Here is a 13,529-nt window from a genome sequence, read left to right as displayed (position 1 = left end):
GAGCAAAACCCAACAACATCAATAGAAAACAATGTCCAAGGAAAAGTGGAGATATATATATTTTTTTTTTAAAAATGAACAAAAAAGCAGCGTAAGACCACCCATAGAGCCCCCCCCCCCCCTCCCCCCCTGCCACCCCTCCGTCTCTCCACCTGGCTCAATCAGGAGGGCCTTTATTCTCCGACTCATTATCTTCAGACGCTGGGAGCAGAGCTGCTGGAAAATGGCTCTGGGAACAATGCTCAGGCCTGATTGCTCTATTTTGAGTTAGCCGTGGCCTCTGACACCTCCTCCTGAAGCAGGGGTGTCTAATTCTGACAAGATTTATCTGGTGAAACAGTTGGAGGGTTCTCTAATGCTCGCAGGTGGAGCAGCGTGCGCGCTTTTTCTAATGTCTCCTTATTCCCGTGGCGACGCTGCCCACTAATAGGCCACTGCGGCGTCACCTAGACATCCTCAGATGGGCAGCAAAAGGCTGTTTCCTTCCATTTTCTCATTTTGGACTCCGTATTATCTTGGATTACTACAAAAGGCAAAAAGCCTTTGTTTAGACACACGTGTGAGCCACAGGTGTCTCCCGCACACACGCGCACAGACATCCACATGCGGCTCTGCACGCAGATGTGACATACAAGCGGCAGACAATAGCAGAAAGGAACAGAACTGTCACATGAAAGTGGCTGTCACTCCGCACGTGCTCTGCTTTCCGAGTGTGCCGAGAGCTCGGCAGAGGCTGTCCAAAAGGTTAGAAGTGGATTACAGAGGGAAGATGCCAAGCAAAATGAAAGTCCCAGAAGGTACATGTGTTCCCTTTTGTCCGTTTTGGCAGCTGCAAAGTGAGGGAGGTTGGTGTGTGTCTGCGGGCCAGCGTGATGCCAGACTGGCAGGAAGTGTGCAGTGCTGGTCAAAAATCAAAGCAAGGACAATCTGGTGGGAGGACTGGCCTGCTTTTTTTATTTATTTATTTATATAATATTTGTTGCTGTGTTAAAGCAGAGGACATTGTTGAGAATGATGCAAGTTCAACAGCGCAACCCACTGCGAAGGTCATCGCTGCAGACCTTCAGAGCTGATCAGGATGCAGGAGAATCCCCCGATCCATGTCGTTGCCTTCCCAGTTTTACTACTTCCAACAGGTTTAAATCAGCCGTGTTAATACAGCGAGTCAGATTTTTGATCCCCCGACTGAAACAAACAGGTTGAATTGCACCAAGTTGGCCTGCATGAAATCATGAGGAGACATTTCAGATAGCCAGAGGGAGCAACTGCTGAACGTGAGTTGTATCTTCACACGATCTGTGCACAGACCTCAGCTTCATGAACCTCAAGGGCAACAACAACAACGAACAATCGCTCTGCACAGGACAGGCGGTGCCTTGACACCTACATTGGACAACCGGATGGAACTGGTTTGCTGACAAAAATTTCAATTTTGGCAAAAACTGGCAACAAAACGTTCTCATGTTGTACACAAGTGGGTCCATTTAGAACACACATAAGTACGTCCAAGATCTGACTACACAAATTTAACCCGAATTTTGACATGACAGACACACTTCCTCAATAAACATTCCTCGACAAGACGAAGGCAAAGACCTCAGAATGAGACGTTTGGCTGCTGTGTGGTCAGTGTCGCACTGGCAGTGTGGCCATTCGCCGACACACAACAAATTTATGACTCCATGTTCGTGTAATCTGACATAGTGACCGCAGTGAAGGGCAAAAAATGATGTGTAGCCTGATCCTGGCCTTGGTTTATGATTATGATGACATTCATTCAGTGACTTTTAACAGTTAAAACTTTACAGTTTTTGTTTCATGACAGAAATGAGGCAGGCGTTCCATTCTAATCTATTTTCATCAGGTTTCTTCTTGTAGTTATTGTAAAAAACAAAAAAACAACAACTTTTGATTTGATTGATTTTGCCCCAGTATATGCAACATTACTAAAGCTACAGATGCTTTAAATGAAGCCCATCTTGTCATGTAACAAATCTCACCATGCACACCCTGATGGGCGCTGCTACTCTCATCTTCTCCTGGACTGCTGCACATTTTTTGGGCACCAACATCACACAAACTGCTTCTTTCTCAATGAGAGCGCTAATAAAGAGCAAGTTATTTTCTATATACTCACAGCCTTTGTATATGTCTGTAGGGATCTGGACGGCACTGGACGAGTAGTTGACCTTGTTTTTGAAGTTGGGATCGTCCACAAACTCCAGCTCCAGCGAGGTGGCGCTCTCCAGGGGGTTCTCTTCTTCTCCATCCTCTGCCTGCAGATGCACACACGTGCACACGCACACACACACACACACGCACACACGCACACACAAGCAAAGATTAAAACCAATTCATTGACTTTATCATCGTACATTTGTGCAAGAGAACCTCCAGTTTCTCCGGCATTTTGTTCTTTTAGTGGAAAGTGGCTCTGTCCCTTCAGAGAATAGCAGCTGGTGCCGGAGCAGACGCTGAACAGAGAAACTCATTAGCACCCATGATGACTATCGCCCAGACACCAGGAGCCATACAAATTAACCTCACCAACAACTTGCGACTAACACTTAATGGCCGTTTAGTCTCCCACCACTTCAGGAATAGCACATTCGCTATCAGGCTGGCTCTCTTCCCTCGTCTGTGATTGTTGGGGGAGAAAAAAAACCTCAAAACAAACAGAGGGCACGTTTGGAATTTATCTTGGCCATTTCACGGCTTCTCGGTTTGGCCATTGTGGCCGACGAGAAAAGCCTGGCACACAAACTGCATTCGAAAAAGTGTCAGATATCAAAAGAAAGGCACGGGATGAAAAAAAAAAAAAAAAAAAGAGCAAAACTGGCATTTAAGCTCTTTATCTTGATAAGTTATCAATGGCGTACAATCTGTGCCTGCTCCCACAGGAGGAAGTGATTGTGTGATGTGAAATAAAATGGCAGCGAGATACAACCCGACTCTGCGGCTCGCTCGCTCGCTCATTTTTGCGCATTCTTGATCTTATTTCATCGCGCGGGCTGAGAGGGCTCACAAAGAGGCATCCTTGGAAAGTGACACAGAGGAGGAGGAGGCCACGTTGAAGGATGAGCGTTCACAAATTCAAACGTAGCAGAGCATAGCAGGAGTCTCTCTCTCTCTCTCTCTAAAACAAACACCACCTAATTATTGTGTGTTCATGCGCTGAGCTCTTTGATTCGCTGCCATAACACAAGTAGCCCTCAGCACAGTCTGGCAACACTCTCCCTTTATTAGTCATCCTTCGTTAGCCTTTATTCATTGAATTTTTGTACAACAGGACCCTGATCGTATCTCTGGTCAGTCCCCGAGCCTTCCCGCTACGCTAAAAAATATTTTTACTTTACAATAAGAGTGTTCGGGGAGCTGAAAACACACCACAGTGAGGCAGACTTTCATTTCAAAATAAAGCAACGTGGGGTAATTGGATCTGACGTGAGAGAAAAAACTGTTTGTTTTTTGGAGAAATTAAATCAAAGCCCGACGTCCGTGCAAAAAATGATTGATGGGCCAACTTTAATTGACTATTAAAATGCAATTACAAGCTGACGTTGGGATGAGTGGGCATAGAGTTGCACGAGTCCCGCCAAAAGTCAAACTGAATAACAATAGCGTGGCGTGACAAACCGGCTCTCGATCAACCATAGCCATCACATTATGAAGCAACGGATGGTTTGGATTGGACTGAGCTAACTTGACACTCACAGCCAAGTGGGAATCATTAGACAGAAATTTCTCAATATGCATATGAATATATATGTAAATACGCAAGCTTACAAGTGTTATAGATATACACATATACATGTCCTGGTAGAGTTTTACTGACTTTTCTTTTAGGTGAACATACATTGAGATTCTTTATTTCCACTTTATGTGCGATAAATTAGGGGTATTTGAATGCCTCACTGGGCTCTTGTTTGTCGAAGAGCATCGCTGGATGAATAAAGAGGCTTTTTGAAAGGCTGTTGCAATTTCAGGTTGTTTATGGAGCAACATTTGTTTACCTCTGAACGATAGGGGTAAAAGCATATATCATCAGTATGCATCATATCTGGAACGGTAATGTGAACACATCAGCGACAAGCGCTGTATGAAATAAACAAGAAAAACTCACACAAATTGTCCAAACCCAAAATGTCACGTGAGCTTGTTTTTGCTGTGCATTTTTAAAATGTTGGTCAATTAATGACTGATTTGTTAAATTAGAAGAAAAAAAAGTCATGACCTCAAGTTTTGAACAGTGAAGTGCATTTGAAGGGGCGGTTAGACTCTTCATTAATAGCAAAGCTGATTAGGTTAATGATGCTGGCTTTTCAGCGGCACTGAGTATGAAGTTGAGGTGTTTGTTTATCACTCAGTGTGACACCAATTCTGTCTCGAATGTCGGGCAGGGAAGCCTTTTCTCCCCTCTTCTCCTTCTGCCTTCTTCAGAAGAGCCCAATCATAATTAACCAAGGCAGCGTCTAATTAGGAGCTAAATAAATCCGCACAGGAAAGACTGATTGGCTCATTTTCCACCACCATCCACCACCTGTTTTGCTCGATTCATTACCCAATTTGTTAATTTTATCTGCAGGTTCTCGAGGTTTAATTAAAGGCTGAAAAGGCCAGAGATGACATTTCAAAGATTCTTTCACTCACGCCTTCATTCGGCCGGGGCTAACTCGAGCGTGTCACTCATGACCCTGCAAGTGTGTGCGTGTGCGTGTGTGTGTGTGTGTGTGTGTGTGTGTGTCTGTGCTTAATTCCCAGAGTGAAAAACTGCAAATTAATTTAGAGCCGTTTTCAAAAAAAACAAACCAAAACAAAACAAAACATAAATTACAATTGCAAATGCTTTCCTATATTTGCTTTTAGCATAAACAGACCTCTGAGAAACAGTAACATTTGCATTAAACAGAAGAATTAGACTTAAACAATTATTGGACTGTTCACCTTGAAGTAAACTACTTCCCAATAATAAAAGTCATAAATATTTGAGTAGGTGTCTGTTTTTCTTTCTTTTTCCCAACCTCAAAAAAACACCAAGGTTTTCAAACTGCTCTCACGTGTAGACATGCGTTGCTCGCATGCTGGTGCAGAGAGTAAAAAAACACAACCTCCGAACCCGCCGCTTATCTCCGGGGCTTTAGCTTCCACCGGCCGATCTTTCAAACTACACCTACGTGTCAGTGTTGCGCTGACGCCCCTGCTGACTTCTGCAGAGTTGCCTCTGCGAGCCGCGGGGCCAAAATCGCAGACCACTGACGAGACCGTAGCCGTAGCGCTGGGATGGTGCGTCTGACGCGATTCGGACTTTTGAAAGGAACCATCGCCCGTTGTGGCGAGAGTGCAGAGACAGGAGGACAGATTGCAGGATCAGGACAGAGGACAGGAGGAGGAGGAAGAGGAGGAGGAGGAGGAGGAGGAGGAGCGCTCAGCGGTCACTTACCTGGATTCTCGTCATGTGACGCGCTAACAGTGACGTGCTCTCACTTCATTTGTGGAGGGGAGGGGTGGGGCACCCTGATACCTGTGTCAAGGTGGGTGTACTGGGGGGGTTGGGTGGAGGGGTGTCGGACCAGTGACCTCTGCTGCTGCCTTTGGGTGGTGTGTGGGAGTCGGGGGGGGGGGGTGTTTAGGCGTGTCCGCGGCCCAGCCCCAGTGTGCCACGCTAATGATGACTGATGCTCTCCAATTAGATGTGCTGACAGGCCCTAAAGCGCCGTGTCATTAATCACGGGGTGGCGTGCGCGGGAAAAAAAAAAAAAAAGAAGAAGAAGAAGAAAATCACACCGTGATTTATTGCGCCTCCGCCTCCCTCCCTCTACGTCTCTTCTATCTCACTCTCTCTCTCTTCCCATCTTTTTGTGCTTTGCTGATACGGGGTGGGCGGGGTGTGATTGTTGCACTCTTGCCTGGGAACCAAATCAATCAGAGTGCGACCCGGCTTGCTTCAGGACCGGAGGTTTCCTCCACCGGCGGAGACCGGGGACTGGCAGTGACGTTTTTTTGGACCCAGAGGGGGGCGCTGTGCCGTTCAGAGGGACACACTGTGCTCAGCATGGACGGGGACGGGAGAGGAGGAGGGGAGGAAGGAAGGAAGAGAGAGGGGCTCCACTGGGCCGTTGTTCCGGTGTAGGTACAAAATCTGTCCGGCCAACGGAATCTGTCCAGGGTCCGCGATTTCTGCCGGCGATTTCAATGACGTGGCTAAGCGGTGTCTGTAAGGCTGGGGCTGTGTCTCAATTCAGGGTCTGCATCCTTGAATCAGCCTTCAAGCATGCATTTGAAGGCCACTTAAGTCATAGCACTGCGCGAAGGTCTGTCCCAATTCACTAAAATTTGAAGGATGCTCCAAATCCGCCCTTCAAATGCTCCCTTCTTTTAGCCGATTCGGAGGATGCACCGCTACTGTCCTTAGCATCCTCTTGTATCCCAGGATGCTTTGCGTGGCGGCATCTACTGGCAAAGACACGACATATACACTGAAGTATTCAAATTTCACAGCGGTTTTTACTTATTTGAACATCCAACGCCATATATGTTAAACCAAGACCACAAAATCCAGTTAAAATATGTGACCATTAATGCTGAGTAATGGTTAGCTTGATGCTATGAAGAGGTCACTTCCGGGGTTGGCCAGCAATGAAAAAAAACGCGGTGACGCAATCAGGAAATACGCCGAAGGCTAGACCGTCCCATTTGGTTACCGAGGAGGCGGGTTTGGGTTCGATCCCAGTACGGCAACTCTATTAGGACAAACTACATTGCGGTCGAACGAATGAGCAAATGAACAAATGAACGATAGATATATAGCGTTGTACAAATAAAAGTTGATTGATTGATTGATAGATAGATAGATAGATAGATAGATAGATAGATAAATGGATAGACGGATAGATAGATAGATAGATAGATAGATAGATGGATAGACGGATAGACGGATAGATGGATAGATAGATAGATGTAGTTTGTCCTAATAGAGTTGTTGTAAGACCCCGGACAGATTCCGTAGGCCGGACAAATTTTGTACCTACACCAGGGGAAGTTGCAGGAGCGGAGTGGGGATGGGGGTGGGGTGGTTTGGGGTTTGTGGACGGACGACGGAAGCCACTGTCACACTCGGGCGCGCCCTCTGCTCTGTCACGCCAAGTCACCACGACGAAGCAGTGCAACCTCACTGACACACACAGACAGCCCGCAGCACAGAGAGAGAGAGAGGGAGGGAGGGAGGGCAGGGGGGCGGGGCCAGGACCCAGGTTATGGGGGCGGGGGGGGAGTCAGCAACATTTAAAAATGAGGCCAGAGGGCGAGAGGGGGGGGGGGGATGCGGTTGCAAGGGGGCGGGGACAAAAAATATACATAAAAAAAACGCCGGGGTGGGGGAGGGGGGATTCGGGGGTCAAAGGCAGGCAAACGTTACGGGGGTCACAGGTGCGGAGGGGTCGGAAGGGTCGCGGGGGCGGGTCGGCAGTCCGTTCTGTACTCACATAGTCTGAGTCCGCTTTGGAATCGTAGTATGAAATGGCATTCTCCTGTGCAGGGGAAGAAAAGTGAAGAGACAGGTGATGAGAGAAGATATAGCCGCGTCTATATCAGCCCCCCGGCGCGCTCCTTTCTTGTTTTGTTTTTTTTCGTTGGTGCGATGGTGAGCCCGTTCGAGAGTCACGGTTATATTCCATCAGCATGAGAATATAATCAGCATCACAGACCACAGGAGACGCAGTGTGATGGGGAGGGGTGTGGGTGGGGGTGGGATGGTGGCAGTGGTGACAGAAGAAGGAGCGAGCGGGCGATGGTTGTGGCGATAAACGTGTGGTGGTGGTGGTGGGGGGGGGGGGGGCATCTATCCCCTTCGTTAGATGCCGTGCGGTGCAGCACAGGGAGGCGGGACACCTCGTGTTGCTGGGGGGAGGTTTGTGCGTGATCGCATGTCGATGCGGGATGACGGGTAAAACCCGAGTTCTGCAGCCGAGGCGGGAAGCTGCTCGACGTCCCCGAGGCTTCACCCAACTCCGCCAGGCCGTGCTTTTTTTTTTTTTTTTTTGAAAGCCCTCGGGGGTTGGGCTGATCGCGGGGAAGGAAAAGGGAAAATGAGATAAAGTGAGATGAAGAATGCTAATTTGTTATGTCGGGCCCTTTTTTTTGGGGCTCTAATTAGCCACTAAATTTACACCAGCCGAAGCCCCCATGATCTTTTCACCCCGCTGGTCTTCTCACCCCCTCACTCCCCACACCCACCCTCGCGTATGCAGACCTCAACCCTGCCCCCCCACTCCACCACCTCCTCGGCCCCCTTCGTTAAACGCCGCTCTCGCTCCTCCGTGAGGTTTTAATCACAATAAAGCGTATATTTATTGACGGTTGGCACGACGGCGCTTTTAACCGTCCACGTCGTCATTAGGAGTTAGTCATCAGCAACACATCTATATACAGTGCGACTTAAATGCATTTGATGCATCAATAAAATTCATTTATAAAGTTAAAATAGAGCAACATTTCGTGATTAAAGTCGAAATTCCCAGAGCAAGATGGGCGAGGCCATGTACGATTATGACACTAGCATCCTGCAGTTTCTCCAAGCAGATTCCACTGCGCGATGGTGAATTGTGAATTGTTCACTTTCAAACAATTTTTGACCAATTTTTGGGTCGGCTTCCCCTTTTTCTCTTTCTACTTTTACTCCCTACATTTTAGAAAAGGAAAATCTTAAAATCCATTTTCCTCTCGTAAGATGATAGAAAGATAACGGAACTTCATCTTTGTTTATGAAGAACCTGTTCATATTAAAGTGTAGTTTTGTGAAAGTGAGGTTCTCACTTCATTAATCCCAAGGGATTCTTCTTCGTTTGCTCAAGAAGACTGTATATGTTGTCACTTATCTAAACCCAAGGAGGATTGAGAGTGTATTTTAGTTGCACTTCATTCCTAGTTGGATTTGTTTGGTATTTTTCCTTAAAAAAAAAAAAAATAATAATAATAAAAAAAAAATAATAATAAAAATAATTTATTCCATTGTATTTTGTAGTTTTACCCCCCCCCAAAAAAAATCGAAATTGAAATCAAAAATCAAGTTTTCTGAGAGAAAAAAAAACTTGATGGGGGATTATGTCCAAAATTTACCAGCCCTACTACATTTATACACAAATATCTGTACTTTCTACTCAAGTATGCAGACCTCAATCCCTCCCCCCTCCCTCCTCTCCCTCCCCTCCCTCCCATCCCTTCTCTCCCCCGTGTGCCGCACCGTCCTTATCTCCCGCCGCGGCAGGAGTGGAGGTGGGTCGCCGCTGCACGAGGCAGGACGGCGGTCGCGGGGGCCCTGCCTCGTTATCACCAGGAGCCCGGCAGGCGGCGGGGACGCACGCTCAAGGGCACCGCGGCAAAGGGACGGCCACCGTGAACCGATGACGGCTGACAGAGGGAGAGAAGTAGAGGGAGAGAGAGAGAGAGAGAGAGAGAGAGAGACGGACGAGACCCCTGATTTACTTATTTTTTGTCTGCAAGTGGAGATTGAACTTTCACCAAGTGTAGACACTTTTAAATCCAGGTTGAAAACATTTATTTTCTAATGCACCTCATGCATGTGATCGCAGCATCTCGCCGCTCCAACCTAATGCCAACCTCCTGTCCCCACCACTCAGAACCAAGCACTGGACCTGCGGAGACAGAGCCTTCTCCATGGCCCCTCCTACCCTCTGGAACTCTCTCCCCCCAAACACATTCGTGACTGCACGGACCATCAAACCTTCAAAATTCATCTCAAAACGCACCTTTTCAGAACTGCTTTTAATGTGTGATTAAAGTCCTTTGTCATGTAATGTCCTCTGTCGTGTTATTTTATCGTTCTATTTTTATTTAACCTTCATTTTACCAGGAAAGTCCCATCGAGATTAAAAATCTCTTTTCCAAGGGAGTCCTGGCCAAGAGGCAGCAACACCTAAAAATCACAGCGATTTAAAATCAACAGTACAGTAAAACTGTAAAAAAAAACAGGTACAATATGAGGAGGTTGTCTCAAGCGCTCTTAGTCTGGATTTAAAGGCATTTAAAGAATGTTGTTATGTTCCAAGTAGAAGGAGCAGAGTAGACAAAAGCCCCTTTTCCCAACTCTGTGCGGACAAATGGGACGGAAAGCAACAGGTTATGTGCTGATTCATGTGATTGTCCTGTGTTCGTATCTCAATGTAATGTTTTTATGATTGTTATACTTAGTAAAGGGTCTGAGGTTCTTGAAAAGCTCTATGCAAAAGTCCAAACCGCATCTCAACTTCACTAGACTATTGCTTGCTTTTAATTGTTTTAATTTCACTATTTTCTTTAAATTTCATTTTTAATTTTTGTCATTTCTTTTTATTGCACTTGTTTAACACTTTCTGCAATGATTTGAATGTTATAGCACATTGAATTGTCCTATGGATGAAATGTGCCATTCAAATGACCTTAACTGGCCTTGTCCCCTTTGGTTTTAACCTCATCTTACCTGCCACGCGTGCTGCCAACATTGTTTATATTTCTCTCTCTCTCACACACACACACACACACACATACCAACGTGGCAAAAAAAAGAAAGAAAAAGTAGTAGTTCCGCTCCTCTGTCAGCCTCCATCTATCTTCCTCTGGGTCGCGCTGCGCACCATGACCGGGGCCTTGGCCGGCCTCCAGCGCTAATCAGGGAGTCACTCATGAGCTCGTCTCCGTCTCCGTCCACTTCAACAAGGAAGCGCGGCGTGATCGAAACTCACCCTGACACGGGGAACACGGCCCGCCAGCCCGCGTGCACGCTCGTTGTCTTTGGGCGATGAGCGTAGACGAGACGAGGCGGGCGGGGGGCGGGGAGGGGGGCTGAAAGTGGGGACAGGCTGGTCGGGGGGCAACGTTTGGTAACGTCCGAGGGTGAGGACGTCAGGAGGTTAGCGAGGGGACGAAGCGAGAGAGGGCGGAGCTGGCTGGAGGAGGCGGAGGAAAGAGAGGGAGAGAGAGAGAGAGAGAGAGGGAGAGAGAGAGAGAGAGAGAGAGGGAGAGAGAGAGAGACGCCAGCACTAAAAATAGCAGAGAGCGTCTGAGGAAGAGGAGGAGGAGGAGGAGGAGGAGGAGGAAGAGGACCATGGCGGAGCAACAGGGTTGTTGTGTCTACCAGCAGGATTGATCTGGAGCCCTTTCCGCCCCCACTTGCCTCTGAAGAGTTTCACCTTTGTCACCGCAGCATTACAACCCATTATTATAACAGCGCCACCTCCTGGCAGCCCAGGGGATGACGACAACGTCCAGCACTTTCTGTCAAGCTAATCACTGACAGACTGACAGTATAGAAGTCACGCCAAAAGCTGTTGAGGCACCAGCTGAGAGACGCGTCAGACAACAGTCTTGATTACTTCCCTGCACAGCAGCCTCTTTGTCGCAGTAACAACTATGACAGTAACTGCAGGAACAGTAAAAGTAACGACAGCAATAACAGGAATTAAAGAAGAAGTAGAAAAAAACAGAGCAAAACTTTAGGTAAAACAATGTAAGTAAAGTAAGTAGTGAAGCAAATAAAAAAGTATTGCACGGATGGTTTTGAAAAGCTTGCTTATGATTGCTTCTGCACATCTGGCTTTTGTTCTTTCATTGTATTTTAAATCACTTAAAATACTTAAATCACTTACATATATATATATATATATATATATGTATATATATATATATATATATATATATATATATATATATATATATATATATATACACATATATATATAAAAATCTGTGCTGACTACATTGTAACAGCCTTGTGGAAACAGTGATGCTGTGCAGCTGTGAAATGAAGCTGACAGTACGGAGCGCCGCACTGGCGTCGGCGACTTGAGGCCTTTTATTTGCCAGTCGCTTGACATTGGTCTCGCGTCTCTTTGTTCAGTCAGACAGCTGTGTTTACCTTAATATTTGCTGCGCACGTATCACTTACTCACTGAAAGCCTCCGCGGCGTACGCACGGCGGACGCCGCCTTCGTTAAACGCCGCTCTCGCTCCTCTCTGAGCTTTTAATCACAGTAATGCGTGTATGTATTGACGGCTTGGGACGACGGCGCTTTTAACCTTCCACGCCGTGATGGTTATTCCCCTTCGATAGGAGTTAGTCATCAGCAACACATTTATATACAGTGAGACTTAAATGCATATGATGCATTAACAAAAGTGGCAAAGTGTTGAATTATTTTTCAACAAAACGTAGTTCACATGCAGAAGTGGAAAGAAACAAAGTAGAAATACTTTGTTAATGTACTCAAGTAGATTTTTCAGGTACCTGTACTTTGAGTATTTCCTTTCTGATGACCTTTTACTTTTACTCCCTACATTTGTACACAAAGATCTGTACTTTCTACTTCTTACATTGCAAAAACAAGCTTTTTATGTTTGTATCCAAAATATAAATTGTAATACACTTATTTATTATAGTAATCCCTTAAAGTGGAGCTATTTGAACTTGTTGTTAAATATAGTGGATGATATTTTCCCTGTGACCCTGAGCTCAGGAAGAATAGATAGATGGATGTTATTTTAGAGGGAGATTATTCTAGAGTAATTGGTGTTACTGTGCAGTAGGTTTTCAGGACAGAGAAAAATGAAAACATTGAAAATAACATTGGTTATTTTTCAGTAAAAGTGTAAACCAATAATGGCTCACTGGTGAGAACTACTACTGGTTGCAGTTTGGTTGTGGTGCAGATGAGAACCAAAGCTGTTAAAGATGATCCAAATGCTCATGCAAGTCAACTTAAGTTAGGATTATTATGTCACAACTTTTTCATTTTTGCAAAATTACCAACCAACGTACTGTTTCAACAGAGGCGCAAAAATACATTTTAATTGACTTAAGTACATGTCAGAACGTGTACTTTCTTACCTTTACTTGAGTAAAGGAGTTGAATCAGTACTTTTAGTTAAAGTAAAAGGACTTCAAGTAAAAGTACACAGTACTTTTACTTAAAGTAAAAGTATTTTTTACAAAAGTATTGTACTTAAGTACAGAATGTGAATACTATTGCCACCTCGGCTCAAATGTGACAATTTATTATCTATACTGTATGTATATATGTACGCTCAGTCATATACATGTATTATATATTATATATTATATAATTATATTATATATAATTGTTTGCAGTTATATTATACTTTAATTCTCATGATATAATTCTTATGTACTTACTTTTATTAGAAACTAAATAAGTATATAAGAATCACATTTGCTTTGCAGCGTACAATCGCCGTTTTGCTGCTCTGGTGACAACACACTATACTGTGCAACAATTACCAGCTGGGTTATACAACTTGTCAGTTTAGTGAAACAATGAATTTGCCGACTTACAAAACTCCCCGCTCGTTGTTGCATTCTTTTCTTGATGCAACTGCTAAAGGCAACTTAATATCCGGCAGTGAAAATATTTTCTTTTTGGCCGCCGTGCAACACGTCGCAACCTTTATTACGGTCAGTGTGACACAAAACGCGGGGTCTGCTTGCAAGGGCGATCAGACCTTTCTGCGGCCGTGCACTC

At 45.4% G+C, this 13,529-nt stretch overlaps 1 protein-coding gene across 2 annotated transcripts in view; it reads right to left on the bottom strand.

The window, feature by feature from the left end:
• The window catches only part of cacna2d2a (calcium channel, voltage-dependent, alpha 2/delta subunit 2a), a 159,970-nt gene that overhangs the window by 54,794 nt on the left and 91,647 nt on the right, over positions 1–13,529 (bottom strand). The window contains exons 5-6 of one of the 2 annotated variants that reach the window (XM_076037164.1): positions 7,482–7,526; positions 2,138–2,276 (exon numbers count right to left, since the gene is read on the bottom strand). In XM_076037164.1, the coding sequence (XP_075893279.1) occupies positions 2,138–2,276; positions 7,482–7,526 (184 nt within the window). The remainder of the gene's footprint in view (positions 1–2,137; positions 2,277–7,481; positions 7,527–13,529) is intronic. The other variant, XM_076037165.1, reaches the window with a different exon arrangement.

The sequence above is a fragment of the Nelusetta ayraudi genome, unplaced genomic scaffold (assembly GCF_046127955.1).
Source record: "Nelusetta ayraudi isolate G7.1 ecotype Tasmania unplaced genomic scaffold, CSIRO-AGI_Nayr_v1 ptg000050l, whole genome shotgun sequence".
In the NCBI taxonomy this organism is placed as follows: Eukaryota; Metazoa; Chordata; class Actinopteri; order Tetraodontiformes; family Monacanthidae; genus Nelusetta; species Nelusetta ayraudi.
The sequence above is the reverse complement of the archived record's forward strand: the minus strand, read 5'-3'. Positions and strand labels throughout refer to the sequence as shown.